The sequence below is a fragment of the Aphelocoma coerulescens genome, chromosome 2 (genome assembly GCF_041296385.1).
Source record: "Aphelocoma coerulescens isolate FSJ_1873_10779 chromosome 2, UR_Acoe_1.0, whole genome shotgun sequence".
Lineage (NCBI taxonomy): Eukaryota > Metazoa > Chordata > Aves > Passeriformes > Corvidae > Aphelocoma > Aphelocoma coerulescens.
The window spans coordinates 133,444,973-133,470,148 of NC_091015.1; the positions used below are offsets into that span (position 1 = coordinate 133,444,973).

The 25,176-nt window shown below is 37.4% G+C and overlaps 1 protein-coding gene across 5 annotated transcripts in view; it reads left to right on the forward strand.

Annotated features, from left to right (window-relative positions):
* The window catches only part of C2H8orf34 (chromosome 2 C8orf34 homolog), a 151,475-nt gene that overhangs the window by 18,415 nt on the left and 107,884 nt on the right, over positions 1 to 25,176 (forward strand). For 3 of the 5 annotated variants that reach the window (XM_069004909.1, XM_069004911.1, XM_069004908.1), the window contains exons 2-4: positions 5,212 to 5,359; positions 6,288 to 6,419; positions 15,048 to 15,176. In XM_069004909.1, the coding sequence (XP_068861010.1) occupies positions 5,212 to 5,359; positions 6,288 to 6,419; positions 15,048 to 15,176 (409 nt within the window). The remainder of the gene's footprint in view (positions 1 to 5,211; positions 5,360 to 6,287; positions 6,420 to 15,047; positions 15,177 to 25,176) is intronic. The other 2 variants (XM_069004912.1, XM_069004910.1) reach the window with 1 other exon arrangement.

Sequence of the window (25,176 nt, forward strand, 5' to 3'; positions counted from 1 at the left end):
TTACTACTTTTAATTAAAAATTGCTCAAGAATATTTAAATACTGGCTATTTTCCAGAAGAGGGATGCTGGTATTTTTGGTAGAAGCAGTGATATTTTGCCTTTCTGCTCTTATTTAAGAATTACAGACTCTTAATTTAGGCAGTAAGAATAATGTTAAAATACACTTTAAAAATTTTATTTCTTTTTGTTTCCTTGCTTTGTTATTGCAGTAATCAGAAAGGAATTCTAACAGAAAAGTGTCAGTCATTAAAAAGTTTCTTAAACCTACTGTCCTTCCAGAAGTCTATATCTTCTTTGTCCACTTACAGCATGTATGAAGGGGTTAGCCAGTTTAAATTTAGATGTCTGTCTAAGTGTCCAGGCTTCATAGTAGTCAATGCATACATCTCCAATAAGTCAGTGGAGCCAGGAGAGCAATTCTTCTTATCCTAAGTGGGCATACCCTGGCTGCTCAGCTGCGAGACCTCTTGCCCCTCATGACTTCTTTATTGACAAAGTCACCACTGACATCACTGTGATGACTTGCTATATTTAATTGTATTTAAACTTCTAATTTAAACACTGAATAAAAGAGTGTAACACAGCCAGAATTTGTGTACACTGTGCCATAGTCTATAAAAGTCTGTACAGTTAAAACGTGATTGTTGTGTAGTTACCATTACCAATTACAGGGCAAGATAGAATGTCCCTTAATTAACTTAATAACCTGATAGGTACATTTAGACAGGGATAATTAGGACTTTCTTGTAATTGGGCCTATGATTAATAGACTGTGAAGACTGTTTCATTTGTATTAAATGCATGGACAGTTAGTTACAAGGAAATTAAAATTTGAGCCTTCACTGAATAACTAATAGAGGACCTCAGGATAGCACAATAGTGAAAGAGATAAAGAGTTATTTATAAATTGTTATTTATAGATTCTGTATATTCTTTATAAATAATTCATATATTAAACGACTCCTTTAAACCTGGTGTTTTTTCCAAGATCTTTTGCAGCCTCATTAACATGTGCATGGATCTCGCTTGGAAATATCTGCAAATCAACTTTTACATGTTATTTTTTTTAAACACTCTATGTAACATAGTTCAATAAAACTAGTGAATGTAGGAGCATATGAAGATACCTTTACAGAAGAAAGAAGAACTGGTTTGCACAGTGCAAGGTAAAATCCTTGAAGCAGTTAGCTGAAAGAGCTTGTATCACCTTGCTGTTCTTTCTCATTCTGCCTTCAGACAATGCAGAGCCTAATTTGGGGCAATATCATTGGGAAGCAGCAGAAACTGATGTATTCACCCGAGTGCTCTAGACTGGAGTAACCATGGAAGTTTCCTTTGGCCCCTTTTCTGTGCTCCAGTGTGTCTCGAGGGTGCACAGGGAATTCATAATTACTTACTTCTGAACAGCTTCTTCACTTGGTACACAGCTGGGAGGAAGAGACTGCATGGAGTCCAGTGACAGAAAAGATAAAAGGATGTAGAGTGAAAGGAAGACATAACAGTGGAAAGAAGATAGGAGGAGAGAGATTATGGGTAGTGAACAGTTCATTTGGCAGCATGGAGACCCAATCTGCCATGGCTTTTTTGTTGTTGTTATAAGGCACCTTGTGCACAGAACAACAAACTTTCCTTATTTGAATTGTTGAAAAATTAGAATTTTGAGCTAGAAATATGAAAAGTATAATTAATATTTTTAAGAGACTTGTTTTTAAGTGTCTTGCATTTCTGTTTTCATGAAGAGTTGAAACTTATCTGATGATTTGTTAATGAAAAAATGAATCTCAGTTTCAATGATCTTGTGCCATTTTTGTTCTGCTGTTAATGCAGAGGCGTCTTCAGTGAGACTAGTTGGTCTTTTCCCTTTTCTTTTTCTTGTGAAACCTTGCCTACTTAGCACATTGTGAGTCAGATCAGACTGCTGCTAACCAAAAAGGAGTTTTATTTTTGTACCTTGTACACTTTAGTTTTTCTTATTTAATACATTCACTTTTGTCATCTTTTTTTGAAACATTTCAAATGTGTGAAAGTTTAGAGTGCCATGTAGTATGTTATTCCTACTAAGATGTCACCCGAGCAACAGACGAGATCATCAAATAAGCTTTCAATGATTTAATCAGAAGTTTGTTAGTTTTGCTAGAGAATGGTGCTAGAATGAGAATACCCTTTAGTTGACATTCCTAATCTGTAACATCTTTTCACCTTCAGAAAAATATATGTTTTTACTTTAAAAATTAGGTGAGTGCTCACTATGTACAGTTAAGGTTGGCATGAAGCTTTTTGGTTTTTTTTTTCATTGCGTGACTTGGGTTTGGCTTTATTTTTGTTTTTCTTGCCCCTTCAACCCTTCCACCTCATGGCATAGCCAAGCAACTGAATGCAGGCAGCTAATGTATTTCCATGTAATTGCCAATTTGCTGGGGATGACAGAAGTCTCAAAGGAAATGTGAGCTTGAAGAGCACAGGTTGAGAGCTGAGCAGATGGAGTTGGGTCCCTTGATGAACTGGGTGGCAGAAACTGGTAGAAGGGCAAAGGCAGTGAGGTTTATGGAGCTGTGATCCCATTTCTGTAATGTCTGACAGTGTGTGAGGCAGAAGGATATGGAAGAGAGATAACACCTCCAGTATGTGAATGTGAATTTACCCATTGTCTGAAGCTATTGTTATTGGAGTGGAGGTGTTCTCTGCACATTGTCTGGAGTTCAGGAACTCCATGGAAAATGGTAAATTGGAAACCGCTTCCAAACCTTGCTTGAAGCAGCTTGAAAAGCAGATTCCTCAGAGTTTCTTTTCCCCCCTTTTGCAGTAGAATATTTGTAGTAAAGACCTATGTCTTCCCTAAATGGTGGATTTTGTAACCTGAGTTGTCTTTGTGTCCATTTTAAGTTGCATTTACTTTTAATGACATTTTTGAGAGTGCTTGAGGCAAATTAGTTTGAGGCTTATTACACAAACAAGTAGATTTTTTTCCTGAACTTCATACTCTTCAGTTTCTGAGGATTTCAGCAATGTTACATTTTTTTTCTTTTTTTTTTTTTTTTTTTTACTTTAGGTGTACAGGATTGGTACAACACATTTTTTATTCCAGATAAAAATAGCCTCTATCTACAGTTCTTTAAAATTTTCTAACTGCTGTCACTGAATAAAACTGATTATTCTTTGGGACAACACAGATCTTTGTATCACTCTAGTTTTATTGGTATAACAGTAGATACAAAAAGTGGTCCTTTTTAATGGGATCTAATTTCACATCACCTTGATCTTTAGGTTTTTGATACATCTCAGAAGAGATTAAGAATCCTTTAATCAGTTTTATTTTATTAGATGTGTTTCTGTTACCTAAAAACCATTCTTCCTGTTACAAGCAAGTCAGTGATGGCAACAATCAAGTAGCATTTGTCTTACATTGCTATGTAGGCATTTTAAAATTTTTGATTTTCCTGTATTACCTTTTTTAATACTATGTTAATTTTGCAGTGTATTATTAATCTAAGACAAAAATAATTTTTAAACCATGATTCTGAGAAATTATTTAAATTACAAGTCAGCTGTTACAGATGGGTGCTTTTCCTTTGGTAATAGAATCCTCTGCAGTGGAATTACTACAGCTATTGTGGTCCATTACAAGCACTAGATTACATCCTTCCATTGTCACTAATTCTGCATTTTGGCAGGGAAAAGAAGAAAGGCTTGCTGTTAGGGTTGCCAAGCAACTAAAATATGAATTACTCCAATTTCTGAATTTTTCTTGTATGATGTATATCGGAGGGTTTCTCCTACCTTGGTGAGAGGTAGTCTAGATGAAGTTACACTTCATAGCTTCAAAAATTCTAAGATTAGTAAGTAGATTAATTTCTCCCTGTGGATTTCCAGTTCAAAAGCAAAGACACCCAGGGTTTTTCATTTCACTGTGGGTAAGTATCAAAAATCACATCACAGCAGATTGTGTGTTCACAAGACATGAGATTGGGCATATTTTTTCCTTTGTGTGGACAAAGATAACCTGCTGTGCCTTAGTAATCCTGTGTGCAGTTATTAATGTTTACTGCTATTTGGTATACTTCCTCTGAAGTACCTTTTCCCAACACACTTTACTAATGGTAATGCTAAGTAACTACTGGCATTTGAAAAATTTTTTGTTAAATGAAAGTGTGTGGAAAAGATGAAGAGCAGGTAGACTTAAGTGTGTGTAAGTTATGTTAATATTTATGCTTGGGTATAGGTGAAGAGAAAATATATGCTCTGAATAATTTAGCTTAGTTGTTTTGGTTTTGCTTTTTTTTGTGTGTGTGTTTTTTGCTTGTTTGTTTTGGTTTTGTTCTCATTTTGTTGTACATTCCTGTAATTTTTTGCTTCTGTGGTGCTTTTTCATTTTGCAGCAGCAGCAGCCACAGATTTCTTGTAGAACTACATGGGTTTCAGGGTCACCTCACCTGCCCTGAGTCATTCATTTCCTCTCAGAGCACATGTGCAAAGCAGAGCCACAGCTTCTTTCTGGATTCCTAATGTGTTTTATGCCTAGGAAGCCAGGAAGAACCCCAGCAGCAATAATGGAGAGTGGGTTTTTTTCTGCAGTCCTGCACAGCCAAGGTGTAGAACAGCAGTTGGATAGTATCAATGCATGGCATAGAAGATACTTTGCTGTTGACATTGGCTTTGTATCTGTGTCTCCAAAAGTGTAATAAAATATTTGCTTATTTCTATAGTATAATATTTTTGAGGACTTGGTTTAAAAACTGTCTGTTTGATCAGACCTTGGAGTTCTCAGATATGAATGCATATTCTAACCAGACAATTGTTCCATGTCTGGATGAGATGAAAAATTCACCAACTTTCCTGATAAACCAGTTTCCAATGAGAAGAAACTTGGACGTATTGGTCAGAGAAGAGCTACTTGCTGCTCTGAAGATGTGCTGGTTCTGAATGGTTAAATGGATAGTATTCTTATTGTTTAGGGTAAATTCAAACAGGTAGCAGGGACTGGGTTTTTTAAGCTATGTTCCAGTGGATAAGAGACTGTATAGGCTGAGAACACTTCAGATACGAGCATTTAATGGGGCAAAGCTAGCAGTAGTTGGAGGATGTTCCAGCTGTTTTCTTCAAATTTGAAAACAGACCTTTCCTTTATAAATGCTCATTTAGTTTTGGTAAATACAAGATTAGTTTAGGTGCAATATCTCACTAATTTTATGTTTTGGTTTAATTTTCTAAAGGAGCTGATGACCAAGCTGATAACAGAGACACCTGACCAGCCAATCCCATTTCTAATTGATCATCTTCAGTCCAAGCAGGGGAACCGCAGTCAGCTTCAGAGAACATTGTCTGGCTCTGCTGCCCTGTGGGCAGAGAGTGAAACATCAGGTATGTTCTGTGTGCTGGAAAGGGCTGGTCTCTAGTATGATCTTCCCACACTTACATCCATGATTTCCTGGATGCACATGTACCTACTGAACTGGTACTGCTCTGTGGTTTTGAGCATGCAGAATAAATCCTGTTTGTCCAGCAGATACTGAATTTAATATAGATTGCTGTCTGTCAGCTTGATCTATGTGTATATCATGTGAGTATGGATCAGAGTTACAGAATGGAAACACTTCCAGTCTCAATGAGAGAGGTTCTCTTGCTGTCTTTCTTTGTTTTCCTTTTCCCTCCCATGGTGTATTTGTGCCGGAGATTAACCTCTATTGAGGTATTCTCTTTAATAATACACATTTTTATATACTTATCATCCCAACCCTTAATAAGAGATGCTATGCTACTTTATGAATTCCAGTGTGAATAATTTATGATTGTAAATCTTCAGAAGCATTAAAATAATATTCTGAAATAGTATCTGCTCTGACTGTAAAGTAGAAGTCTTGGTTTTCATATTCTGGTACAAGCTACTATTACAATATTAGTTTTGTGTTTAAAAGTTGACTAATGATCTGTTTCAGACTATAGTAGATCTTAAATAGTTGCTGATAGTCAAAATATTAATTTACTGACAAATCAACCATTTATATCAGGTAGTCAGTTTTAACATAGGCAGTAAAACATGTACATAACATTGGCATTAAAAACTTTTTCATAACAAAAAATAGACTTGTTTTTGATGAAAAACCTATTAATTTATAAGTTTTAATATTTAAGAAGTGGAATAAATATATTAAATATAAAAGAAAACAGAAATAGAGCTGTCTTTAATTTGGATTGATATACCTTGGGGTTTTTTTGATTAACTATTTGTTAAGTCTTTGAAAAATGACTCTACAAATGTTATAATTATCTAATTTGATTCTTTTAACAGAAAATAAAGGAACAAGAAGAGATTTTAGAAGTTACGATAAGCCTTGGCAGGTAAATGCAAAAAAGCCTAAAAAGTCAAAGAGCGACCTTGCTGTGTCCAACATTTCTCCACCATCACCGGAGTCCAAGTCATGTAAGAAAGCTTCACTACATTAATAATTTGTGCATGCTTTCCAACCTATAGCATGCTTTTCTTTTGAATTAGGTTTAAAATGGAAAGCAAACTGTGAGCAGATGAAATGCCTATATATATATATATAGGCATATATATATATATGTTAGAAGAGTTTGATTCTTGCCTTAATCTCACTTGAATTATGAGTATTTTATAATGCCCTATGTTGTCATCTGTAGACAGAAAAGAATTCTGGATAGATGGATTAAAAAATAGACTTATCTCTGGGTGTCATGCACTGTTTTATGTTCAGATACTGATCATGGTTTGATGCGTTAGTTTGCATTGCCTTTTTGTAAAATCTGTTCTGTTGATATTGGTCCTAATAGTTTTTTTTCTGTGGGTCAGGCAATGCAAAACTCTGAATTATGAACAGATACTGTTCCAGGTATGGGAGTAGTGTCAGAAGAACAGGTATACTGTTCTGAGAGTTGCTGAAGGAATCTAAATGTACACTGGAAGAAAAGGCAGAATAGAAACAGAGCGGCTGAAGAGAATAGTGTCTGTAAAAAATTAGTGAAAATGGAGACAACAAGCCTTAATGAAATATAGTGCTTCCTGTGTACTGGCTATTGAAGAAATCCAATTTTTAAGATTGATTCTTAATGTTGGTTTTTTCACAAATAAATATATCTAAATATGTATACATATAAAAATATAGTTACACACAGATTGGTTTGTACAAGATTTTTCTCCAAAATAAATGGAAAATGGTATTTTCTTCTGTTGACTCTTGTAGCTTTTTGAAATTTTTGTAATAGCCAAGTCTTTGTAATAACTCTGAGTGTACCAGATGAGAACAGAGATATAGTATGCTGCAATACAAAGTTTGTTTTCTTTCCTCTAAAAGCAAGATGGGAAAGTCTAGACTTCAAAGAAGTCAAAGGAAAATTACCCAGTGACCTCACTAAGTCAAAGTACCACACAGCAATGAGTAAAATAAATCATGATAAATTTATGCAATAGAAAAACTGTGCTTTTGGGTGATTAACAGTCTTGTGTGGTTATGAAACATTTTTTACTGAGAATAAATAACTGCAACAAAAATAGCTGTTACAGGTAGCTGTGTCCCATTGTACAGGATTTTCTCAGGATTTGTTTTTCTAGAAATGGAGCATTGGTCTCTGTTTCTTCTTCATGAATCACATTCCCTGCTTCAAAAAAACTGAAATTTTATCATCAATTCCACTGTACATCTCAAAATGGCACATGAATTTTTAAGTCTGTTCAAAAGAAACATGTGGATTTTAATTTATTTTCAATAATAAATAGAGACATTCAAATAAATGCTCGTAATGCCCATAATGTGTGTCTAATCAAACAGCTTTGCTGGATAACAGGAATTTATGGAGATCCACTGTCAGAAACAGTGGCCAAAGGTATTGTGAGCTGTCCCTCTCATCATACTATGTTCCTTTCTTCTGCCCTGTGCTTGCTCTTCATACTCTGTGGTATGCATCCAAATAGCTTTCATGCCATCTCTTAAAGTTCTAGAGTTCTCTGTTGTTATCCCAGATAAGGGGGTGACATCACATCACTCCCCTCACTTGTGTGCCTGCTACAAGTTTCGTGCTTGTTGGTCCTTAGCTTGTCCCATTAGAGGGACAAAGAGGAGGCTGGGCATTCTAAACTACCAGGTCTCATGTCAAACAAGGAAATATTTTATACATCCATAGTAAGACTAGGGTCAAGGATCTGTCCTTGTAGACTGAAGGACACCTAATAATACTCTTCAGCTGGTAAGACTATTCTCAAGCTACCTGAGTTCCCAGGTCTAGAAGCAGTGTGTGGGAGTGCTGCTTTGCCTACAAAGGAGGTAGAATTAGGGTATGCTTAATGCAACTGGACATTCATAAATACATGGCACTACATGGGATTGATTCTAAGTGTTCTGAAAGAGGAGACTAATATCATTGCAAGGCCATTCTGTCATCATTGAAAGGTCATAAGGATTGTGGGATGTTCCTGATGATTAGAAAAATGCAAATATCTCATTGATTTTGAGGAAGGGCAATCTGATCAGCCTAACCTCATCCTCTGCAAAGACTATTGAACAAACTTTCCTGGAAGGTGTTCCTAGTCACAAGGAGGAAAATGTGATTTGGAACATCAAACATGGATTTATGAGATCATATATGTCTGATCAGATCAACACAGTTGCCCTGTTAGGTGAAATAACTGTCTCTGTAACTAGAGAAACAACAATGAAGGTTTCATACCATGACTTTAGCAAAGATACCTTGGTCAGCTTCTCATAGTATCCTTATAACTGAGTTGATAAGATATGGACTGAATAAGTGGACAAGAAGATGTATGGAAAGTTAACTCAGCTGGTGGATTCAAGGGATTGTGACTAGCAGTGCAAAAGCCAGTTGAAAAGTCTATCTTTAATGGCATGCTCAAGGGACTGATACTGAGATCAATGCCATTTAAAAGAATTTCCTAATGCCCTGGATGATGGGATAGAATTTCTCTTAGGTTTGTAGGTGAGACCAAGTTGTGGGAAATGGTTGGTATTCTGGGTAGCTGGACTGCTATTCAGAGGGAGAGGACCGAGGAATGGGCTGAGGAACCTCTTGAACTTCAACACGGGCAAATTCAAAATCCTGCATCTTGGATGGAATAACCCTGAGCAGTAGTGTAAACAGGGTGTCCCAGGTTTTTTTTTCTCCCTTTCTCTTGGACCCAGCTTAAAGACACAGAAAGGCACAGGATTGATGTTTGGCATAGAGCAGATGATAGGGAATACAGTATGATACAGTCATCCCAGGACAATGGGATATGTGTGTCTGGAAAGTAGCTTTGCAGAAAGAGATGTGAGATGCTGATGGACAAGGACTCGGAATACGAAGCAGCTGTGGCTGTGTGCTCATGCGGTGCTGAAGGTGACCTGTGTACCAGGCTGCAGTAGCAAGAGTAGAGCCAGCAGTGTTTGTTTTTGAGATTGCATCTGGAGCACATCATGAGACATAGTGATGTACTGGAGCAAATCCTGTGGAGGTCCACCAAGATGATGACAGGGTTGGAGCATGTGATGGACCAGGAAAAGCTGAAGGAAATTGGTTTGGTCATACTGAAGAAATGAAAGCTCAGGGGAGATTTCATTGTTACCATTAACTAGTATGCTGGAGGATGGTAGAGAAGACATAGATTCTTCTCAAGAGTGTTTAGTAAAAGGGCAAGAGGAAACAAAAATGATACTGCAAGGGTAGTCAAACACTGGAACAGGTTGTCCGTAGAGGCTGTGAAATTGCCATCATTGGGTATACACAAAACTGAACTGAATAGTCTGAGCAACCTGCCCTGAATGGACCAGTCTAGGGCAGCAGACTGGGCTAGAAGACTTCTAGAGGTCCTTTCCAGCCTAATTATCCTCTGCTCCCATGCTTTGCAGTTTATGCACTTCCATTTTTTTTTCCATGACACTGATTTAAACCTTAATTAATCTTATTGTTTTCGTTACTTACACCTGCAATTAGTTGTGTCTGCAACTTTTTGAAAATACTTTGTGTATTTGAACTACATTTTGTTTTAGTTGCTATCACAGAGGTTGGTTTCAGACGTGCCTTTTTGCACTATCTTGCTTCCCTTTTTTTCTGCCAAATAGATTAATATCAATGCTCTTTTGACATTTCTTTCTTTCTGGTTTATGGCAAAATCAGCAGGTACCATGTCCTTCAGCTACACAGATCAGCAAGCAAGCATGTTTAAAGGCATATATTATTCTATCCAAATGTGCACACCATATTCCATCTGTTTTGTGTCTTCAACTTCTACCTCATTGTACTTTTTTTTCCGAAGCATCTCCAAAGAGGTAGCAAGGACTCATCTGAGAAACAGAAAGTTTTGGACCTGCTGAGGCCTAAAGATTTATTCTCAGATTTGTGTTTAAAAGGAAAGAGCAAACCCACACCCAAGAATCTAAAAAGCTCCCTGCCCCCTGACCACCAAAACAACCCAAAACTTAATGGAGTCCATCAGCCGTATGATGTTCTGTTTCAGAGTTTTTGTCTTGTGACTGTCTTTTTCAAATGATCCTGAACTTGTCATTTCATAGGAATCTTTGGAAATATGAGGGTATTTGATTTATTTAATTAGGAAATGTTTTTTTCCTGCAGTAGAGTAACGTTGACTGCAGTGTGCATGTTATTCCTGCACAAATGTCTCTTCTTTATGCTTTCAACTTTTTTACTGGAAAGATACCTCCACTCCCTTCTCCTTCCTGTTATGATCTCAGGTGCACCTGAAACACACAACCAAGAAGTGTTAATATCTAAGCCATCTAACCACTTGTTTGGTGTGTGCAAAACCAGAATTAAGCAGAAGCTTGGAGCCAGGGGCGGCTGTGTGTATATAAATGAAATGTTTAAATGATCACATTCTGTGTTTGAATAAAAAAAAGTTGAAAGTTTCAAAATTGTTTGTAAAACAGACTTCTTATTTCCCAGCTAGCTACTTCTAGGCAAAATAGGTTGATCTCTTCACCACCTCCATATTAAACCAGATCACAGATTATCATTTCATGCTGCTTCAGTTCAGCATTCTTATCACATCCCATTTGCAGGTATGATGTTGTATACTTCTAGCTACTCTTGGTCAGTCTTGGGCTGTAAGCCAACATTCTCTTAGCCTTTTAGTATCCAGATGCTGTGTAATGCAGTTTGGATTTATTATGAAAAAACTCTAATCTGAATGCTATTACACAATTTAAATGCATGAGTAATGTTATGCTCGATTAAATGATACATATTTTTGTTTTTTGATATGTAAGATGGTCATACAATGTATTAATGAAATGTAGGATTTAATGAGCAACTAGTCTGATTCTGTGTGTAGATCATGCATTGAAAAGACTTCTCTGGGTAGATGAAACCGGTACTGATCTTGTACCATCATCCAGCAGAAAATAAAGGTGTGGTGATTTGTGGCAGAATTCATAACACAATTGTGAATGAATCTAATGGGCATTTGTGGCCAGAGCACACCACCAGCAAATCAGAAATACTGGCAAGTGTGTCTGTCCAGTCTCCTAAGATGAGATGGTGAAAGCTCCATAAAGGGTAACTCTATCTCTTTCCATACAAATGCTACAATGTAGATGTAATAAATCTTCTGAATTGTAGCCAAATAATTTCAAGAGGAAGTGTTATATAAATCTCTCAAATAACAGAGATGAGGTTGAGGTGGGTAATGTGATGAGGGATTTGAAATTACTGATATGATTTTGTGGAATGAGTGAGTGTAATAAAGAAAGATGAAGGTCAGAGTATAATGAAAGGATTTTGCTAAGTGTGTAGTGACACGTGCACGTAAACGATTTATGAGACTTCATGCATACTGAGGAGGATCATGTATTTGAGGAGATTCTAAAGAAGGGTCATATGGTATTTGTACAGTTCTAAATGCTTTCAACAAAGCCATTCATTTGAAAATTACCAGTGCTTATTGATCCTACAGCTGAGAAGATACAAGTTTATATTTTGAAAAAATCTGTAAGCAAGCAGAAAATGAACTTGAAAGGACAAACATATGGCACATGATGCAAGTAAATAGATGTTGTTTTAGTATCCATGAAGAACTGTGTCTACTCTGGAAGTAGTGAAAATTTCAGTCAGTTCTAATTCTGTTTAACTTCCCCCTCTGTTTTGATTCCTCAGAATGAGCCAAATCATTGTTGAAAAAATTTGTATTGAAACTTAGAAATATTTCATGACAGCATACCTATTTTGGTACCTTTTCACTGAAGTACAAAATGGTTCAATAAAACACAGCTGATTGTATACTAGCATGCGAAGCAAATTTCCGCCATGGTTTTGACTGATTTCCCACTATCCGTCTAGGGAGATGCAGTCTAAGATTCCTGTGTTTGTGAGACATTTCTCTGAAATTAGTAACCAGGTCACTGTCTTGAGCAAGTGTCCGTACTTTTCAAGAACAAGAGTCTTGATACTCTCTTTTTTCCTGATGCAAGTTGTTCCGTATACTTGGCAGTTGCTGATCCTGGAAGCTCCACAGCTGTAAAGTAGAACTTATATTTATTTCATCTAGTTTCTCTCCCGTGACAAATTGTGCTTCAAAATCATATGGTTTCTCAAAAATTCTGTTGTTTCTTATTTTAAAAAATGTGTTTTGTTTCAAACTGACATGGTATCAGATTCTAGCTTGTGGAAGTTTTCTGCAACCTGGAAGTTCCAAGGTTTGGTCCTTTTTTATTATGGTTTTACTATACTAAATTGTTGCCTGTTTTTATTTTGGTGGTACTGTGACCTTTTTTTTGGTATGGTAAGTTCAGTATATGGAAAGAAAAAGTCTGTTGTACTGCTAGTGGGTGATGCTGTAGAGTATAGTGTTGGCATGTGGAAGGGTGATTGTAAGATGACTGCAGAAGACTCCCAAAGGAGCATGTGATCTCAATGTAAAACAAAGGTGGGTGAAAACAGAGAGAACTCTTTATAGAATTCTTTTTCTAGTTTGTTAAAAATTTCTATTTACAGTTAGTAATAGTTTTGAAAAAATACTAAGTGGAACATTTTGTTTTCTGTAAATAAGAAAAAAAGGGTTAGAAATGCTGAAGTTGTCCTGTTTAATTTGTATATGATAAGGTCTGTGAATAGAGTCAATTTTTGTCGCACAAGGATTTCTGTAACTTTTAATTGACTTAGCAGTTATTAAGCCAGGGAATTATAAAATAGTGATTGAAATTTATAAGTATCAACAAAAATTACAAATGGCTCATCTGAGTAGGGACTACTCATACCCTAATACCTTAAAGCCTTTATGTATTTACTGGGAATCACTACAGCTCATTATTCCATTGTCCTGAGAAGGAAATACGTTACTTGTCTTTTTTGAACACAGAGCAGAGCAAGACTCTGATGCTCCAACTTGCTCCTCTCTTCCCTTCTTCTTATTGAGGGTTCTTGTGTCCCTTTCCTTCTATTCTTACCTCTGTAGGTCTTTTTTAGTGTCTCTTTTGTCTTCTGTCTTTGCAAATGTCTGTAATTGCAGTATAATATATTACCGTCCCTAATACCCAGGTTCCTAAGTGGGTGTTACAGGTCAGGATATACTCTGGGTTGTCAGTGTCTTTGGATGTCTGTTTTGAAGATGACTTGGTTTATGTCTACAGAAGGTAGAATCGTGTTCTTTGTGAAAGAAGGAATTCAACATAACTTTGTCCCATTTCTTTGCCTGGAAAAGTAACTACTGGCTTAACTCCACAAGGGAAAGTTGAAGTTGATCCAAAGTGGAGCAGATTCTATATTCACACAGAGTCAGCGATAAGGCAAATTTCAATACCAAGTAATGTAACACGTTTTGTAATAGCGACCAGACCTGATGTCTGAGCATAATTTCCCCATACCATCATAAAAGCACTCTGAAGTTCCAAATTACCATGAAACCTTTTTAGCACAATCTGTAGGAGTCTGTAAGTTGCCTTCGTAGCATGTAGTGAAAATGAAGTTTATAAGCATAAATTAGTTGGCAGCTGTCAAAATAGTAAACAAAAATTTTGAAGCTGGCCAGGATATATTGGACATTTTAGGCTTTTCTTTGGAATTATTTTTAAGTGAGTGGTCAGCAACTGGTAAATGATGGTTGGTAAAAGTGCAGCTGGTCCTTTCTGGTGGAAAGGTGGACTAGGCATCATCATCTTCACACCAGCATGTGCAGTTCTCAGCATGGTAATGCTGTGTTTGGAGACAACCTAACAATTGCATTTCATGGCAAAAGCAGCAGCTCACTTACTTCTGAACACTGGCAAAAAGAACATGTTAAACTGCAATTTCAGAAATAGCATCGTTTTTGTTGTTATTTCTACAAATTGTTCAAGATGTTCACATTGTTCAACGAAGCTCTGTTCATTGTGCGTCCTACATATCTCAGACACTCCTCTTTGTTGTAGGTAAACTTAGCAGATGAGATACTGTTCTTTTAAAATTAAAGGCTTTGGTAATAGATAATGAACATCAGACTATAAGCTCAGGTCTGTGCTTCCCAAAGGTTGAGTTTGTTTAAGTAGCAAAATGAAGATTAGGGGCTGTACAGCATGAATGATAGAGACTTACTTTGTTTCACTGTTTTTAATGACCTGTGTTATCTACACTTTATGATTTTTGAAAAAAAAAATTGTTTTAAAAGCTGTATCTAAAATATTTTTCTTCTTCTTTATAAAATAACTAGTAAAGCCAAAAGTACCAGTTGCTCATTTTTGTTTTGACATATTTTCTTATTGACCCCTAAGCCACACAATTCTGTTTTGTTGTAAGTGAAGTACCATCATGTGCAATAGTTTCAATATATTTTTTGTTGTTGCATTAGTTTTATTATTTTCAATTATTAGTGTTATTTATCCTGTTTACCAATTAATTCAGTTGCAAGAATCATTTAGGTATGCATTTGTTCATAGATGTTTTTACTTCACATTGACCAAAAAAAATATTTCCAGCTGTTAAAATAAAAGGATAGTTAAGTAATTTCCACTCAAGATACTTGAGCTTGTAAACTCACTGTGCAGATTTTTTTCTACTGTAGGAGTCTGAAGTACCAAATCTAAACTTCATCTATATATCTGTGTATATTTAGTGCCAAGGTCAATAGAGCATCCTAAATGGGATTGGAAGACAAAACCGGAGAACCATGATTTTGATGAACTAAATCATATTCTTCAAGAGAGCAAAAAGCTTGGAAAAGCCCTTGAGAATCTGTCTCGCAGTAAGTTGATTGATTTTAGTTTTCTAATGTAACCATGCAGCCTGAATTGTAATTTGGAAGTATATAACAGGAAGGTGGTCTTCTATTAAATGAAGACCAAGGTCATTGTCATCAGCAGTTACATTCCTGTTGATAAGCTTTACGGAATGTCTGAGATAATTCAGTAGCTCTTCTGGAGACTGAAACTACTACCCCTGCACCACGTTGGGGTTTTTTTTTAACATTAGTTTTCTACCAGCTTAGTGAGCTGGATTAGCACATAAAGTGTTACAGTGGGGATACTGTAACATGCATATCAAACAACGAGGCCCATGGAAAAGAAATATATGTGGACCGATTCTTGGTAGATGTTTCAGAGATGTTTATTTCTCCAGCCGCATGGCCGGGGCTCTGCCGAGGAACTGAGGCAATCACGGGACCCGAGGGTCCTTGCCCGTGCAGGGGAACACAAAACAACCAATGGGGAACGAGGCTGACCAGGGGCAGGGAAACCCCGTGTCTCCCCCCAGGGCCCCTCTCCCAGGGCGACATGGCGGAGGGAGGGCCCCAACATTTCACCCGTTTATTTTTAACAAAAAGAGATTTAAAACTTAACATTGAAAACAACTGGATAAACATGAGATAACAAGGACAGTTTCAAAACAAAACAAGACACCCTCCTGAGTCTTTAAATGTCCATACAGATTCTCTGGAACATCTTAAGGCTGACAGAAGGGAGACAGGACTCTCCGGGCATGCTTTGTGGGGAAACTGAGGCAGGAGAGGGTTTCTTCTATTTGTACCTGTTGGAACTCTAAACAACAATAGTTAATTTCTTCCCTCCCCCTCTTCATCCCCCACTCGGCATTGGAGAGGGATTTTGGGGAAACAATTGGCAAAGGCATGGTTTTGTGAGGGAAACCATGGGGTGTAAAACTGATTAGGGATAAATTGGGGATAGGGTAAACTTAGGAAAGGGTTCATATTGGGTATAGGGTAAAAGGGGAAAGTAGGCTGTGGGTGGGGAAGCTGCTGGGATGGATATTGTTTATAACTTTTTGCATAACAGCTGCCTTTGACTGGAATACCCCCAGGCCCAGTAACATTTGCTGCTTGTAAACCCTTCTTTCCGTGCACTATATCAAATTGTACAACTTCCCCATCTCCTACACTTTGCAGGTAATTTTTAGGGTTATTCTTTTTAATAGCAGTTCTATGAACGAATATGTCTTCCTGGTTGTCACATCTCATTATAAAATCATAATTTTGTTTAACATTATACCATTTTACTCTTCCTAAAACCTTAGTTACGATGATTTTTTCCTTTTTCTGAGTGGCTGCTGTTTTCTGTCTCACTGTTTTTGCTTTCTCTTTCGCTCGCTCCCACGTTGGAGCTGCCAGGGCTGCTGGGGCCGTTGGGGTTGCTCGTGCCTGCGCGCTCTTCCCAGAGTCGCATTCAGGGCAGTGCGGACCGGGCTAGGCTGGGCTGTGCCATTCCGCTCCCCGCACGCCGCCGCCTCTGCTCTCAGAGCTGCACTGCTGCTGCCTGGGGCCACACCCATGTCTCGGCCAGGCCCCAGAGCGACGACCCCCCCCCCCCGCCCTGCTCCAGGGTGTGTCTCGGCTAGGCACAGCTCCGCTCCACCGCTGCCAGCCACTGCCTGCGCGCTGCCCCTCTTGGTCAGGTGTTCACGGGGCTCGCTCCACCACGCGCTGAGCGGGGCCAGGTGGGCACCGCTGGGTTGCCCTGCTCCCACTGCGCTTCGCTCTGCTGCCAACACTGCAGCTCGTGTCGCTCCACCCGTGCGCAGGAACTGCCTCACTGCTGCTCGCAGAGCGCTCGGTCCACGTGGCCTGGGTCACACAGACTCAGTGAGGCAGGCTTCCCTCCACCAAGACACAGCTCACATTGCTCAACAGTCTTGATAATTAAATAATATTCACAAAAATATTCTCCCATCAGCATATATTTTGACTCAGAAATTAACTGTGTCCAAACAGTCTTCCAAAAGTCTTTGGTAAGAATTAAATCCCAAGAAACGTAAAAAAAGTTCTTAAACAACCACGCCAGGAAGTGTTTCAGTTCCTTTTGAGCTTGAATTAAGCTAAAATTTACAAATCGTTGTTCAAGAATATTTTCAAGTTTTAAGATAAATGTCCATATGCGGCTCGGAGAGCCAAGAGTCTTTCCACTGTTCCTCCATAATTTAGAGATGGAATAGCAAAACAAAAACAAGAAGAGAAATCCAGAGTTTACTCACAAATCAGTCGCTGTCCTTAAAGGTCGGGGATTGCTCTGCTCGCAATTCTCTACCATTTGTTACAGTACGGGGGTACTGCAACACGTGTATCAAACAACAAGGCCCGTGGAAAAGAAATATCTATGGACAGATTCTTGGTAGATGTTTCAGAGATGTTTATTTCTCCAGCCGCATGGCCGGGGCTCTGCCGAGGAACTGAGGCAATCACGGGACCCGAGGGTCCTTTGCCCGTGCAGGGGAACACAAAACAACCGATGGGGAACGAGGCTGACCAGGGGCAGGGAAACCCTGTGTCTCCTCCCAGGGCCCCTCTCTCAGGGCGGCATGGCAGGGGGAGGGCCCCAACAATAAAGAGATCAACAGAGGAGGCTGGTTTAATGAAAATGGTGGGAACATGCAGCAGGGAGGTTTCTCCTTCATGTGGTAGCAGTTAAACAGGATAAACCTTTGTGAAACCTTAACCTCATTGATGGAGTTCAGACCTGTTATTGAAAAATATTTAGGTATTTTGTATCCATCATTTCCTTGATCTCCTAGTTTTCAAAAAAAATTAAAATATTTTAAAGCATTTCAAATAAATACTCAGAAACATGAAATCCAGTTATTTCATAATAAATCTCATGTATTATCCCTTAAACACTCATGTAACGAGTAGCTCTGAGGTTTACTGGATATGATCAGGAATAGCTGCTCTGTTTTAGGCTTTTTTTTTCCTTTTGCCATCTTTCCTGTAGAAGAGAATTCTGAAATACATTTGTGGGAGCAAATACTGCTAACAATTTTTAAAGTATGAAATGATGACAAGTACTCTTTGCTGTGCTACATGAAAACTAGGTGTGGCATGATCTGGGAGATATTTGTGTGAGAAATGCTTATTTCTTCTCTCTTAAAATTTTATATCTGGCAGTTCTTGATTTACTGGTGAATTTTAAGATAGGGGCATCAGAGACCGAGCTGAATGAGGAATGGAAGATTTGTTTTGTGAAGAATTTTGAGATTCAGCATTTTTCCAAATTGCACCAAATACCCAAAACTAGTTTGCCCAAATCACACTCTCCCAAATGTTTTAGGTTGATCGCCACAATTATATTCTGAGAAATTTTCCTACTTGTATTATAGTAGTATAGTTACAGAGCTTTTTTGAAATACTTTTCTAGTAAATTGATCTATCTGCATGTAAGGAGCTAAACCAACTCTGGTCAGAGTCTCTGATTTGCAGCCTTACTATTGCCTGACCGTGATGGATGTGAGTGTAGTTTTCAAGCTTTTCTCCTTTAGAGACTTGTAGCAAAGTTATGCACAGATACAGAAACAATTGTTTTGAATTTCAGAAGGGGTTATTTATTCACTCTCTGGAAATATAAACCAATCAGATGTGAGAGTTCAATAATTAATGCCTAAATCCACTCTTCAAACCTACATCTTTGTCTTTCCTTCAGAATATTGTGAAGGTTCTACTTTTACCTAGATCTATAACTGTACATCCTTAAACCTAAAATAGATTTTGCAGCATTCTGTGCCTCTCTTTTCCTCACAGTTTTCTAACTGGAGTGTAAAACTGCAGCTCTTCTGGGTCCTACACTTGGACTGGGTGAATATACTTGGTCAGCATTGTTGGAGTCTGTTTTTCATAGTTATTTCACAAATGAAACATTCTTCACTGTTTCTTGCTAGTACTTGATGCTTTCTGGTCGTTTGTCAAGATAATACAGAATTTGAATCCGATCCCCCAAAGTGCTTTAAATCACTTACAGCCTGATAATAAGTTCACTTTCATGAATGTGCTCTCTATTTCTTCATCCAGATCATTAATGGAATTATTGTCAGTCCTCTTCATGATCCCATTTCAGATCTGACAACTAGCTCTTGAAAGCTACTCAGTAAGTGTTTTTTCCCACCAGATGTTTATCTACCTTGCAGTGTTTTCACATAGATTGTAATTCACTAATTTTGTTTCACTGAAGTGTCATCTAGGACAGTAAACATAGTCTGAAGTATTTTGCATCTGCTTCTTCCTCTTATCCACTAGGCAAGTTTCCCAGTTGAGAATGCAATTAGACTAATTTGATGCGATTCATTCTTGATGAACTCATGTCCGTTTGTTCTTATCGCCTTTCTATTCCATTAGATGTCGATACATTATTTATTTAGCAGTTTTGTGTATAGTTCTTGCTGTTGTCTGATTTAGGCTTGGTGGTTAGTAGTTCCCCACATCTTCTCTTTTTCTTTTTCAAAGAAAGATATGTATTTGCCCTTTTCTGTCCTCTCTATTCTTGAAAGACAGTTGCTAATGGATTAGAGGTTTCTTCAGTTAGTTAGTTAAATGCTCTGGAGTGAATTTCACAAGAGTCTGCCAACTTGACTGTATCTAAATCACCAGCATATCTTTCAGCTTCCCTTGTCTGTCTTGTAGTTTTTCCTCTTAAAACCACTACTGTTAAGCATCTGGCTGCAATTGATTTTTTTTTTTGTAAAGACTGAAGCAATGAAAGTATTGAACACTGGGAATTCTTTGTATCATCTCTTACTTGCTTTCCTTCTCTTTGAAGTAATAGTTCTGTATTTTAATTTGTTCTCCTTTTCTAGTGTATTTATAGTATCTTTTCTTATGGCTTTTTATGTTCTTTTATAGTTGTTAGTTACTCTGCACTTTAACCTTTCTTTTTTTTTTTTGTATCATTTAAACACTTGCATCAGATTAATTCTAAGCTATATGTCCTTGTTTCTATTCTAAGATATATGTCCAAGGTTTTCTACTTCTGATATTCATTTAATTTCAAGGAATAAAAAAATTCTTTGCTATTATTTCTTACATGTCAGCATGATATAAAAAAATCAAAATGAAAAATGTGAAAATTTTCTAAAAATAGAAAAGGTATAATTTTGAAAATAAATGAGGGGTTTTTTTGTTCTCCCAGAGATAGAATGTAGATTGCACATAGGAAATAGGGGGCTTAAATGAATAGAAAAGTCTAGGACTTTAAAAGTATAAGGTGCATGAAGCTCATTCTGTGCTGTACCCAAACAAACATCCCATGTAGTGAATTTTAAAACAGCCATCACAAGATCCCATGTCTACCTCTCCTGATTCTTGTTTTGGGCTGTCTAGTTAGTGCTTTTGGTTCTACAAGTGTGCCATTACTCTAATGCTGCATTTGATAATAATCTTATTTTGAAGTGTTGTGGGACAGACACTGGGCTCAACAGAGAGCTGAGTACACAAATGATCAAAATATATTATCAATGGCTTTATACAGCACCCTCTCTTTTGTTCTTCAGTATTTTAACAGGGAAGAGTGACACATGAAATGAAATGTTTGAAGTTAAATGAATTTTCCATCAAGTCCTGGATCCAATTTATTTACATTTTAAAGATAAGCTTTGGATCTTTTAGTGAGTTTCCATGACTTTGGAGTCTTGAGTTGCCTGTTAGGCAGTTGACACAGCCTGTGAATTAAATTCTAGTTTCTATTGCTTCATTTACTTTTCAGTCTAAATACCTGCTTTGAGACAAACGTGCACTTCATGCAAAATTCGAACTGCCTGTAAGCTTTGGAAGGTGAGATTCAGGCACATAGATGTCTGGTGTCTTCTGTATTCAGTCCTAGTCATTAAAACTGAACTTGCTTAGATCTGGAGCCTTTCTCCCAACTGCCATCAAGAGTGAGTAAGTCTGTGCTGCAGTAGGTCCGAGAAACTGATAGTGACTTCACACTCAGAGTTAAAAGTATCTTAGGAGTTTTGAGAATCTGGAGAAGGTTACTGTTGTAATTATGGTCTAAGCGTGGTGGAGCTTGCTGATTTAAGTATACCATTTTTCAGAGGCTTACCCACATGGGAGAGCTGGGTTTTGTTTGCTTCTTCAATCAGTTGTATGTCATGGAAGTGGATTTAGAACTATCAAATCATCTATTTAGGGAAGATTTTGGTTTATAAAGCAACTTACAGGAAGGAATATATTTCATTTCCCTTGTGCATGTTTAATTTTCTTTTATTGCAAGGTCTCTTACCTTTATTGCTGTCATTCTTCTTCCTCTGCTAATCATAAGGAAGAAAAGTTCCATCCTGTTTCAAATGTATGCTCCTGTATTTCACCTTCTGGCCTGTTTGCCTTTAAACAGAATTAAAATCTGTATAGCTAAGGATCTTGCTAATGAATATGACTTTGTCCTTCCCCCATTTTCTGAGGATGGAAAAATAGATAACAAGATATGGAAACCAGTGAATTATGAGAGTTTTGAGCAGGGGAAAATTGAGGACTAAATCAGTGAGATCTTGCTGCAATTGAGTGGGAACTCTGCATACTTAATGAAAACTTTGCATCTTTTATATGAACAGTTAAGGATTAGGGTGCATATTGAAAATGTGTGCATATTGAAGGTTTCAGTTTATACACGGTAACTGCATTTGATGAAAAAATGTCTTCTGCTGTGAGATAGGTACTCTTTCATAATCACACATAGCCTTTCAGTGAAAATAACTGACATTTTGTTAGTAGTGTTTGAATACTTGTTCAGGCCAGGTGTGCTCTTCAGATCAGAGGGGAAGAAACAAATTTATCATGCTTTGAATTCAATTGAAATTCTAAGGTAAAAAAATGGTAATAAGTTAATATTAACCAAAAGTATTTGATAATGGATCCAAGTCAGTTTCGGGGAATCCCAGAAAAAATGGTATCAATGTACAACCAACAGGAGAAAAATCCTCTTTTGTTTCTTAATTTCCAAGGGGAGTAATCAATAAACAATCAGTAAATAAGGAAACTATGGGTTTCCATCTAGTAGGAAATACTGCTGGAAATCATAATGAATTATAGAATCACAGAATGGTTGAGGCTGGAAGGGACCTCTGGAAGGTGTCTGGTCCATCCCTGCTGCTCAAGCAGGCTCACCTAGAGCCACGTGTCAAGGCTCTTCAATACCTTCAAGAATAAAAGACCTCCAAGTCCCTCCAGAGTATCTCAAACAGTTATTTATCATAATGTTAGAATCAGTTTATGTTGTTTATGCTTATGTTAAGAAAGACAAGCACGATCTTCCCTCTTTAAGAAAAATATAAAATAGTAAAACGTAAAAGCATATGTTCTGTTTATCTTTTACAGAGAGGAAGATAAGCAACAAGAGTAAAAATCTCATAACTACAAGGGTAGAACTAGTTCTAAACAAAATCACAATATGTTAACACACCGCTAAAATCATGTCCTCAGTTTTGTGGATGAACTTGCGAGTATGTGGGATGTGAGAAGCTTTATATATACATCATGAACTACTTGAATGTATTTAGCAGTCTGTGAAAAACACATTAGAATGGGCTTTCATTTAGAAGCTTCTACACTGTAGGAAACCATTAATGATTTACATTACAGTTATGGAAGATGAACTTGAGTTGAATGCCACTTAGATTTATTGAAGCCAGACATTTCTGATGGTGAAGATGATATAACTGTAAATGCACATCTTCAGGACACCTAACTAGACTTTTTTCAATTGCCTTATGAGGGGCATTGTTTTAAGACATAACATGTTAGTATTTTTTTTTCAATTGTATACAGTTGATCTGAAATGGACCTGAGTCTATAAAGATGACTTCCCTGTTATCAGTTGATCATCTAGTCTTAAATGTGTTCTGCTAACTGAACCACAGGACTAGTCATCATGTAGAGGATTTTTCCCTTCTCTACAATCTGAACTTTAAAGTTATGTTATTCTTGCATGAGATCAATGCTTGTGATTTATTTTGAGATCAACATTTTTAGATAAGCTCAATCAAACCTTTAGGGAAGATAAATTTGTCTCAGTATGGCAGCTGTTATCTGATACTGCCTTTGCTCATAAAATCCACTTATTTTTAATATGATGTAGAAGTAATAATACAAAATAATGATATTCTGAGATTGAAACAGGATGAATATGAGCATAATTATTACTATTCAATTATAAACTGGGGCTTGTATGGCCAGGAAATCACTGCTACTTTAGTTTTAAGTATCTTTTTCCTACAGACGTTAAAATTTTAATCATCTTTGTGAAGGTATTTTCCATTCTGATCCAGCCTATCCTAAGTTTCAGGACTAGTGTCTCGTTTTGAGTAACCTTGACCTTTTCTGGAACTGTATTTGGCTTGCTAAAAGTTTCTGTAATACTATTGCAGAACTGGGGTTTGTGTGACTGTCATCTCGGATATGGAACTTTATAGTTCTTAGTACAAGGGGCTTGGCATTCGTGGGGCAGCAGAACCATGAGCAATGACTCTATCCTTGGCTACTGGATGCTGTGGGCTACCCATCTTAACCCACCTGCTGCAGTGTACACCTTCCCCTAAAGAGTTCTGTAGTTTTGATTATTCTCTTCTGAAATGACCTTGGCCTAGGAGAGTTTCTGGGATATAATATTTGTTGGGTACTTTGCCTTTTATTTCTCTGTGTTTGCATAATTCATTAGTCACTAAACCTAATCCTGAAACCTGTATTCTTCATTGGAGCCACTCAGAAATTTGGATATAGAAATTCTGCAAGGCTAAAGCAGAGATTATTTTGCTAGGAATTAATTTTTTTTAATCTTTTTAAAAGGCAATATGAGGAGGAGGGATTAAATCCATGTTTTCTAGATAGTAACTATAAGATGTATAGTATGCTCCTGTGTTGATGTGTGGTGCCTTGTAGATGACAGTTTCTCTTGTTCTAATATGGCCAAGTGTTGGGAGGAATATTATCCTTGTTCAAGATGAATACCGCTACAAAAAGTTTAAAGTTGCTTAATAATACGCGGACATACGCCCCTCATTGGTAAAAACTCTGAGGTTTCATTTCACTATGCCTTCACAGAAAATCTCTGAGTTACTATGTCTAATGTTGAAAGTCGTAAAATGACTCACTGTAGGTAAAGGAATATTGTAAGAATGCCTATTATGACAGTCAATGACAAACACATTTTAAAGTTCCTACACAGAAACAAGTGAGATTTTTTGGGTTTTATGTTCTTTTTCTGGGGGAGGAGTGCTTTGTTTGGTGCAACCAGAGCAACCACTTTATGTCCTTTATAATCTAGGGACGGTGTGAAATAAATAATTTCAATTTTCCTTATGTTCAATACACAGTTCAAACAGGTACAGCCACTAGAACATACAATGTGCCAGCTGCAGTTTGGCACAAGGTTTTGCCATGGGAAATGCAAGTATATTTAAGATGGCCTGTCCCACCAATAAGAAGAACATAAACTTTCTGTGAGAATTTAGAATTGGAGAATGCATTGGGGCAGTGAACTGCTGGACAGTTGATACGTGATACAATATTCCTGTGTTTGTGCTCAATGCTGCAGGATTAATAATGGTAGAATAAGAATGCTGTTTTGGTCCTGGAGTTTGTTACAGAACCTGTGATATGCACTATGAGGTTGACAGTCCAGCCATCCAGAAGTTCCCTGGCCTAGACTGATCCTGAGAATGAATTCTGTCAAGTTAGTCAGAGTTGCGTTGAGGTTGTCGTAGTATGTCTAAACTTTGTATGTCAAAACCCATGTGCCAAATCTAGAAAGCTTTGTTTGGCAGGTAGGAAAACTGGCTATTGGGAGCTCTGTGGCCATCTTCTGGATGTTTAGAAAAATGCATAAATATTTCCTTGAATATTGAGTTAAGTAATGGTAGTCTGGCATACATTAAAGCAGTAGCATTTTATTTTCTTAAGACTGGGTGCACATTAGACTTCTCAGATGTACATTGTGCCTTTAGAAACATGTAAGTCTTTAAAAATCACCTTAACAAAT